This window comes from Antrostomus carolinensis, unplaced genomic scaffold, assembly GCF_000700745.2.
Source record: "Antrostomus carolinensis isolate BGI_N321 unplaced genomic scaffold, ASM70074v2 scaffold6646, whole genome shotgun sequence".
NCBI lineage: Eukaryota > Metazoa > Chordata > Aves > Caprimulgiformes > Caprimulgidae > Antrostomus > Antrostomus carolinensis.
The window spans coordinates 22,067-32,310 of NW_010319682.1; the positions used below are offsets into that span (position 1 = coordinate 22,067).

General features: G+C 38.6%; 1 protein-coding gene across 1 annotated transcript in view; it reads right to left on the minus strand.

Moving 5' to 3' along the window:
• Positions 1-9,285, minus strand: part of BBS9 (Bardet-Biedl syndrome 9) — a gene marked incomplete at its 3' end in the record, with an annotated part of 29,332 nt that extends 20,047 nt beyond the window's left edge. The window contains exons 1-4 of the mRNA XM_010169330.1: positions 9,174-9,285; positions 7,114-7,264; positions 5,685-5,749; positions 3,173-3,286 (exon numbers count right to left, since the gene is read on the minus strand). Of these exons, the coding sequence (XP_010167632.1) occupies positions 3,173-3,286; positions 5,685-5,749; positions 7,114-7,264; positions 9,174-9,285 (442 nt within the window). The remainder of the gene's footprint in view (positions 1-3,172; positions 3,287-5,684; positions 5,750-7,113; positions 7,265-9,173) is intronic.
• Positions 9,286-10,244: the final 959 nt, after the last annotated feature.

A 10,244-nucleotide genomic window follows, 5' to 3' on the forward strand; every position in this document is an offset into this window, starting at 1 on the left:
CAGCACAGACCACACTGTACATGGGTAGAAATCACATTATGAATGATTACAGGAGAAATCTGAATGTCAAGAGGCAAGTATTTTATCTGAGGTATGAGCAAGCAGCAGCAAACTGAAAATTTTCAGCTGTATCCATTAAACTGACAGGCAACTGTTTGGAAGCAGTCCAACAACAACAAAAAAAAAAACAAACAAACAAAAACAGAGCATTAACTAGAACCTAAATAACTGTTCATCCCTAGATAACTCAAGAATATGCTAGAAGACACCAAGTACAAAGTAGTGCACACATATTGAACCCTATTTTTCTTTTGCCAGTGCTAACTAGTATGGTTAGGTAGAATGAGTTTCTTTACCACTGAAGGTATAGGGTTAATAGAATCATAGAATGGTTTGGATTGGAAGGGACCTCAAAGATCAGGGGGGGTGGAACTGGATGATCTTTTAGGTCCCTTCCAATCCAAACCATTCTATGATTCTATGAACGTGTATTATTTATCACATAACACAAATCTCTGCCCTCATTTATTAAAATTTTTGCCACCTGAAAACAAGACTTGATGTTATTTATTTTTTTTCCACAGCAATAAACACACTAATGTGAACTGGAACATAGGGAAGAAGAAAGGAAAAGGAAAAGAGCTCAACATGCTGGGGCAGAAGTGCTACTAGAAAACAAGAGAAGTTTGCAGAACTTAACCAGAGTTCCCTCTGTTCTTGCTGGTTTGTCAGGACTGGCCCTCATTTTGACCATCCTACATGTTGAAAAGTGTTTGGCTGGCCGAGTACGTTCTGAGGTAAACACTCCTTCTGCCTCCCTATAGTTTGCAAAGACATTTTCTTCATTACATCACTCACACCCCCCACTGCCCATGATAAGGTACGTAAAAGAAAAGTCTGGCATCAAGATTGAGCTGGTGGTCAGATCTCTACTCAGATCTCCATGGCAAACACACACACATGTCAAATAAACAGAGTTTTTTTCTGCAGAACTGCATGGCAGTACCTGGGTATTTGTTTTATCCCTGAACCATTCCAGACACTCACAACTCTCACCTCATGATCCCCTCAGTACTCCTGTTAATGCAATTCCACTACAGCACGTCAGGAAGCACACCATTCCCTCTTCTCAGACTTGGGAAATGCCATATTGTCTTTCTGCTGTTAACAGGAACCCGCCTCTGCCCCATACACTCACCCCTCAAGACACTCACAGCACAGATACCTTCTCACCCACACAAGCTGACCATTTCTCCCAAGTTGTGCTAAATTAGTAGGTGAAAATCTCTTCAATCAGTATGAATTTTGGTCAGCTGAATTGAAGCCCAGGGACAAGCTTGAGTTTAGGGTAAGGCATTGTAGAATGATTACTGTAGAAGACTATGGTGGGTTGATCCTGGCTGGACACCAGGTACCCACCAAAGCCGCTCTTAATCACTCCCCCTCCTCAACAGGGGGACAGGGGGGAAGAAAATATAACAACTTGGCTTGTGGGTTGAGATAAGAACAGACCAATTACTGCCACAGGCAAAACAGCTTGGGGAAATTAGTTTAGTTTATTACCAATTAAATCAGAGTAGGAAAGGAGAAACAAAACCAAATCTTCAAACATCTTCCCCCCACACCTTCTTCCCAGGCTTAACTTTTCTTCCAATTTCTCTACCTCCTCCCCACCAGCAGCACGTGGGGATGAGGAATGGGGATCGTGGTCAGTTCATCACACGTTATTTCTGCCGCTCCTCCCTCCTCAGGGGGAGGACTCCACACATTCTTCCCCTGTTCCAGTGTGGAGTCCTTCCCATGGGAGACAGTCCTTCACAAACTTCTCCAATGTGAATGCTTCCCCCAGGCCGCAGTTCTTCACAAACCACTCCAGCGTGGGTCCTTTCCATGGGGTGCAGTCCTTCAGGAACAGACTGCTCCAGTGAGTCCCCCATGAGGTCACAAGTCCTGCCAACAAACCTGCTCCAGAGTGGGCCCATCTCTCCACAGGGGTCACAGGTTTTACCAGGAGCCTGCTCCAGCATGGGCTTCCCACGGGGTCACAGCCTCCTTCAGGCATCCACCTGCTCCAGCATGGGGTCCTCCATGGGCTGCAGGTGATCAGCTGCTCCACTATGGACCTCCATGGGCTGCAGGGGGACAGCCTGCCTCACCATGGTCTTAACAGGCTGCAGGGGAATCTGCTCTGGCACATGGAGCACCTCCTCTTCCTTCTTCTTCACTGACGTTGGTGTCTATAGAGTTGTTTCTCCAGCTGCAACTGTGCAGGTGATTTTTTCCTTCCCCTTCTTAAATATGTTATCACAGAGGCAATATCACCATCAATGACTGGCTGAGCTTTGGCCAGCAGCGGGTCTGTCTTGGAGCCAACTGGAATTGGCTCTGTCAGACACAGGGGAAGCTTCTGGCAGCTTCTCACAGAAGCCACCCCTGTAGCCCTGCCACTACCAAAACCTTGCCACACAAACCCAATACAGAAATTATTACAGACACAGAGCTGAGGGATTGTCTGCATTTATTTACCATATTGACTCAGAAGGCTTCTTGCCTTAATAAAGTGGTACTGCTCTGCCAACAGTTTAGGGACACTACCTGTGTAGAAGACTACCACCCACAAGTTCAGAAAAAGACTGATATCCATTAAACTCATTCAAAACTACAAACACATCATAAATACTATTTTCCACTCTTATGATTTTCCAATCAATTTTTAAATATATTTTTTTAAAAAGCTTGCCTTACATATCTTTAAAGACACTCGATATTTCAAGTTCAGAGAATGAAGATGTTAACTTTTTTCTTTGTCTGGGATAAGCAATTTGCCAAAAAGCAAAACAGATTTAAAGCATAGAAGGAAACAATTATTTCAGATGTTAAAGTATTTTACAAAGGAAGAGTCAGGGTTTTTGTAATGTTTTTTAAAATCATTATTATCCTTGTAAATTCATATCCTGTTCAAGATGTGAGGAAACAACTATTCTACATGCAATATTCTTTGCCTCATTTTAACTTGTTATTTTCTACATGCATCAGATAAAAGGTACCATCATTTATAGAAAGATGGTTTCCCCTAGACAGCAGCATCATGATGCCTTTCAAAATTTAACTTAAAACTCAACTGCTTACAGTTAAACAACTACTAATAAAGAACAAGCAACAAGGAGCTTACCTTTTACACCACCAAACGGACCATAAGTCATATTACAAGCAGTTCTCTGAAGATTGTGCTCATACATCAGTTTAATCTGATACTGGTTCCCATGGTCCACATTTCCCAGAGTTCCTACAAAAAATGAAGGCAATGTATTTATATCTTTGATCCATGGAATGTGGAAGTAGTAAAGGAGTACCAGTTTAAACAACCTGAAAAACTAACTTAGTGATTTTGTGATATGAATTCTCACACTGCTACTTTCCTGAAAAAAAATCACCAAGCTACAAAATTCCTAAAGGCTAGAAGCAGAAATAACTTCTCATTATACTAAATATGGTATAAAGATTTAGCAAGAGGCTGAAATTTTATCACTTAAATGTATTTTTCTTCATGTTAGGCACACCTCTAAGATGAGAAAAAAGCCTGCTCAAAGAAGAATTCTTATGATCCTCTGTGACAGCCAGCCTCAGATGTCATAGTCTGTCTCAAATTAAGCTATAGTGATTAGTCATTAGCTATAATTTGACAGAGCTATGCTTAGGGCACATTTATCACTTGTCTTTACTCTGTCTGAAATTCAATGCAAAGATAAGAGATAACATATGGTAACAAAAAGAAGTTTATGGTATACATCACACTCTCTGAAAAGGTCTGCATGAACTTTTAATTTCTTGACTCCTTCAGGGAACTAACAGAAATTCAAAGTCTTTCTAAAGAAAACTGAAGTTAAAGCCTCTCTTTTGATAGTCAAAAGTCTTTCCTACCTGCCATGAAGAAAAAGTTCACCATCTAGAGCAACTTAAAGGATTAATATTAGCAAGCAAAAAACAAAACAAAACAAAACCCCTTAGAGAACAGTCACATCAGTAGGGAAAATTGTGTTTTGAGTGAATGAGATCTAAGCTAAATTCTACCACAACTCTAAGTATATAAAGATTGTTCCAACACCATCTTAAACAAGGTGCTATCAAAGATTTGTAGCTTATGCTAACCTTCCAGACAATTTCTCCAACTAAAATCCAATACAGCTTTTATGTAAGTACCCCTAAAGTAGGCCCACGTTATGGAACGGATTGGAACAGCCATAAGGAAAAGCCCTGGCCATGTAAGTAACTAGCTGAGTAGCAACACCAGAGGAAAAGTAAGTTAGAAAGTGTGTATACTGACTGTAATACAATATCCAGGCCATACTTCAGTCAGCCCTGAAGGATGCTTTCATTTGTCAAGGAGAAGTGGCATAGTTATTTTATTATGAATAACAGGTAAGAAAGTAAAAACCCAGTTTATGAGAGTTTAATTTGCCATGGAAGCATAAAGAAATTATGATCATTATTTCTTAAAGGAGATTGTTTGAATGTACCTGTTCAGATGACAGAAATTACCATTACAGCATGAATGCTTGCAAATTAATATGAAAAGTCTATTAAAGCACTGTAAAACTTTACTTTTATTACTACTTAAATGCTTAAGACATGTAGACCAAACTGAAAATTGTAACTAGAAAAAAATCCTAGACTGACTTATGGTTGTATGCCATAAATGCAAATTTTAAAATAAGTTGTTTTAACAAAAATTGTACTGGTAGGATACAATCCTAAGACACCAGCACCATTACAGAGAAGGGAAAGTATGAAAACTGTAGTACATCTGAAAGCAGATGTACTCAACAAAGATCCATTTTACAGGTGTCTCCAGAAAAGGTAACTAGAAGGCAAACAGAATCTGGAAAGAGAGCATCTGTTTGTAACCTGCCTGCCTACAAGGCTCTGAAAGGGAAACAAGCTGCTCCTACAAGAGAACCATGTTCTTATAATGCAAGGAGCCACAGCTGTACCTGCACAGAGAAAATGAACAATGTACAGCTGTCTACTGAATTTTTAAGATGGGGGTACAACCAATAGGTCTCTCAAATCTGTGCTTTGCTTTAAGCTTATACTAGAGAGGATTCAATACACAGAATAAGTATTTTGTGACTTGCCTCTTTACACACAGAGAGAACACAGCACTTAGAATTTCCAGGCAAAGGCAGCAGCAGAAAGAGGATTTAAGAAAAAAGCATCATAGTTTCACCTTCTTACCAGTATTAAACTCTTATTTTCTCTTGGGCTACATTACCAATGTTCTGACTAAGCAGTTATCTGGACTTTTGAAATAATTATAATTGTTTCATTTTTAAAGAGCTAAGTAATTTGTCAATAAACAACCATTTGTTTATTAGCATGCTGAACAATGTTCCTAAAATTGTAATGAGAACTACTTGTTCACAAGCACTACCAACCACAGACCACTATGCACTTCACAGCATCTCAGGTACTAAGGAGATCAGCAAATCTCTGTTAACCACTGGGAAATATCTAGACCCAATTAGTAATGTTTCTTCTTCATACATGAGTTTGATTGGCAGAACATGGCTGCAGCTCTTCAGGGATGATGAGCAAACGCTGTATATACCAAGGTTAGTACTTAACCTGATCCATACTTTAGCATACACTTTAAATTGCTGGAAAGCCTGTATCTGTAAACTAACCTGAAACAGCATATACACAGAGTTTTCGGTAATGCAACACAGCCAGGTGAAGTCCTTCAGTACCACTGGAAAGACAGTTAAAAAAACAAATAAATAAATAAATCACTGTTTTCAGATAAATTCCAGGTAAAATGCAAACAGGATAACATTCAAATAACATGTTGAAATTACTTCCAAGTATGGGCCAGATCCAAAAGTTTGGGTGTTAGATGCTAGCATAAAAACCCAGAAGTGCTAATCTTACTACACTAATTTCAGAATTAAAATGAATCCTTTAAGAATATATTTCTATATTTAAGTATGAAGAGCAAGTCAACTATTTCCCCACTTTAGCTTGAAAAATCATTTCAAACAAGGTGCTGTTGATTCTTCCAAAAACCAAATGGATATGAGGATCATCATCACTCCAAACAAATGTTATTCAGCCACCACATACAATAGCGCTTTTTTAATTCACTTTTGTACCATTTCAAAATTAAAATGAATCCTTTAAGAACAGACATTTAATTGGCTGTAAGAGAATCTACTTAGGTGAACTTTATTTTTAAAATGAGAGAAAAACCTGTACTAACCACAGGAAAGACTTGTGCTCTGGCACCAAAGGCCACAAGCTGAAAGGTCTACATCAACTGGAATCTGTTCTTCTTTTAGTCAAGCACTCATGGAGTGACCCTGTGGCAGGAATTCTAATACCTTGACTTGTGAAATGATCTAAAACATTTTCTATAGTTACAGCACAAGAACCCTCTCTACAGAAAATACTACTTAAGTTTGTAGGAAGAAGAATCTGAATATAGGATTCTAAGTTTATGACTTCTGCCTTGTAGTTTAATTAACTTAGGTTCCATGCAGCTGGTACAAAAGTGAATTTTCAAAAAGTAATGTATGTAGTTGCTGAATAACACTTGTTTGGAGTGATGATGATCCTCATATCCTTTTTTTTTTTTCTTCTCTCATTTTTAAAACAAAGTTCTCCTAAGCAGATTCTCTTACAGCAAATTAAAGACAAGGCCTTTTCCTTACAGTCGCAGTATCTTTCCTCTAACTGGCCACTTATTTCCACTAAATTCATTAGAATTAAAGATCTTCAATCCTCCATCAAATTCAAAACAACTGGCCAATATCACTTCTTAGATCATAACAAGTTACTCAAGTTTTCTTAACACCTAAAATTTTCAATAGAAGGTTTTTCCTATTCTACATACTTTAAAAAAGTCATATAAGTACCTGAAAGATTATCCTCCACATATACACTAAGCAAAAATTCTCTTCTATCAAGATAATTCAAGAAGCAAATCAAATGCATACTACACATGGCCAGATGTGCTTAACTGTCCATCTGGAAACTGAAAACTCACCCCACAAAACAAAGAAAGAAAGTCACATCTAAGCCTTAAACAAACAGCAGCACAGCCTGCTATTGACTTACGAAACAAATTTTCCCACTTCCACCTGCAATATTGGTTCTCGTAACTGCACTTCCAAGAGCAAGTCTTCAGGCTGTATTTCATCTCCAGGTTTCACAGGATGTGGATTAAAGATTCGGAGATACCCCATGTAACTGCCCACGATAATTTTATCTACAAAAACAAGGAAAGAAACAAAACAAAAAATAAAGGAGAGCCCAGAATACAATAGCACACGTAGAATTCTATTTGCTGCAGAAGTGCTTCGAAGAATACTCTAAAGAGACAGAACATTTACATGATTCAATTAATGCTGATCATGCTCTTCCAGGTTAAGAGCAGCAATTATCTTCTTTGCAAATCCTTGGAAACCTGTCAGCAAAGGGTTCAACATGGCAATTATGGTGATGGCACTGACCATTGTTACTATTCCATCATTCTAGACTGATGTCACATTTCTTTAAAAAGTCCCATTCTGGTTTTGAAGAGTACTTCAAACTTTCGGCTCCTACATCTTGGACTTACACATATACGTATCATACCAACACAAGTGTGAAATGTTAAAATTGGGACCAATGACATTTATCCAAATACAAGCTAAAGTCAGATAATTACTACATCAGGTCAAGAAAGCTAGGCCTGGAGATCATCTGCTCCTGAGACAGATCCATGATCTCAAACAGCAAGGCAATAGTCACATTAGAGTTATTTTGGAATCGGTATTTTAAGCAAGTAGCCATTTGGTTGTTAGTGAATAACCAACAATTTTTAATGAAAAAAACCCCAAAGAGGTGCCTCCCATGACAACAACCCAAGTTGATTGCCAGTACTTACTCCCTCTAGATAGAAGTCATCAATATCAATGCAGATCAAAATCAAAATCAATAAAACTTGTCCACAAGTCAGGAGAACATACAAATACTCCTAAACCAAGTTCACCTAAAGGCTCAGCACAGTTCTGCAGGACCCCAGGTCAAAAGCTTAGAACAGCTGCATCCTTCCTCTCTTCAGCCACAAAAACTTGCACCCCCAAGTCCCTCATTCAGAGAGCACTGGCTGCCTTCCCCACGCACATCTTTTCCTCAGTTCAGTAACAAGTATTCCATCAGTAGTAAACTAAATCCATTTTAGTTATTAATTCCTTAATAACACTTAACTGAGGACATTTTGACATTTTGAAGTGGTTGAGCTACCATCCCTGGAAGTATTTAAAAGACATGTAGGTGCTTAGGGACATGGCCTAGTGGTGGACTTAACAGTGTTAGGTTTATGGTTGGACTCGATGGTCTTAAAGGTCTTTTCCAACCTAAATGATTCTATGAATTTCTACTGAAAAAGGTGCTACACGAAACCAATAACAGCTCAACTCTGTTCAAAACCTCCTGAAAAGGGACAATCTAAAATAAAAATAATTTTTTAAAGATTATTAAAATGATGAAATCAAACTCAATACCTCTGCTGAGCAAAAACAAAGCTCCAAGATGAACATGAGTGTATCTTAGAGAAAGATACCAAATATTTATTAATTTTAAAAACACACATACACAAGAACTCTCCTTGACAGCAAAGATCATGAACTGCTGTAAATATGTCCTCAGACACATCACTTTAGATCCACATTATAAATAACTACATAGAAAAGCAGGGTTTATTCAAGCAAAGCCACTTATTTCAATGGCCTCTTATTTTCCAGGCAGAAAAGGTTGGTTGTTTTTCTAAATTCTTAACTTATTAGCTCTCACCTTCCTTTTTTTTTCCTTAAGTTTTTTCAATTACTTACAACGTGTGTTTGCTCCCATGACTAACTGAAAATGTTCTGTTTTAAAGTTACCATTAAGGGAAGAAGACATGAGAGAAACTACTATTGAACACAAACAAGAATTAAGATGTTTAGAAACCTACAAATACAACAAAGACAAATGGCATTGAATTTGTCTTCTTAAGCCTACAAGGACACATTAAAGATAGCAGACTTTAAACTAACTAGCCAACTAGCCTGGCTAACAAGCTTTCCATATGCATTGGTCAAAGCAAACTTGCAGCTGTGTAGCTTAAAAGTCAGCAAATGTAATTTTGAATTTACCTTGTCCACTGCCACTATTATCAACATCAGCAACACAGAGACAGCCTTGGTCAAATTCTTCCTTTTCTCCAAGTATGGTGGACCACCAGTCTCTAGCTTTAAACAACGACATTCTTTACTGAAAGGGAAACAAAACATTATTAAAGTGTATACTAACATACATACGCAACTGTTTATGCAAACAACTTTTCCTTTGTTAGCAACAACTTTTTATTAAGTGTATTCCATCTCTTAGCTTCACATTGCTCTAGTGTGAGCTGAATAGATGTTGATTTCAGGTGTCTGGGGTTTCTGGTTATGTAGTTTAGAAAACAACCTTAGTAAATTTCTTGTCAATTTCTTGTCAGTTTACAAATTAGTTGTGACAGCCACTGCTAGTTATACAAAGAAAACAAACAAACAAATAAACAAACCAGCTTTTTAAAATTTGTTAAAAGCCTTCTGTAACGAGCATTAAGAAAGGTTTTCAAAGTCACAGACCTGAGGATTTCTCTTTCCAAAGTGCATAAGGAAAAAAAGATTCTGATGCAAGTCTGCTGCAAGAGAATTTATTTTTAGAAAAGTCTATGAAGACATAAACAGACAACATCAAAAGCTCCCCTGAGTAATCGCCTTCCAGATGCCCCAGTGACACAGCTAAAGGACTCGGTCAGACAGGGCACAGATCAGATTTTCTGCTCCCTACCTGCAGTTATTTTAAGAAGGGGATGCGGGGGGGGAGAGAGAGAAAGAAGGAGACTAATCCTCTTGTAGGCAGCTTAACAATAACATTATCCTGGTTCAAAACTCACAGCCTGTGCTCTGCCATGAGCGGGACAAACCTCAACACACACACACACACACAACCCACAGCCGCGGGGGAGGTGAGGGGCAGCCAGGCAGCTCCAGCGATTTTTTTTCCGGGAAGAAGGAAAAAATGAGGGGCACAACCTTTGATTTTCCTTCGGGGCACACGCAGCCCGCAAGCCCACACCTTTCCTCTTTCAAGGAAACTGCGAGCAGCGAATAAAAACATCTATTTTTTTCACCTCAGGCGGTTACCATCGTTATGCCAACCAGGCAACCCAAGCG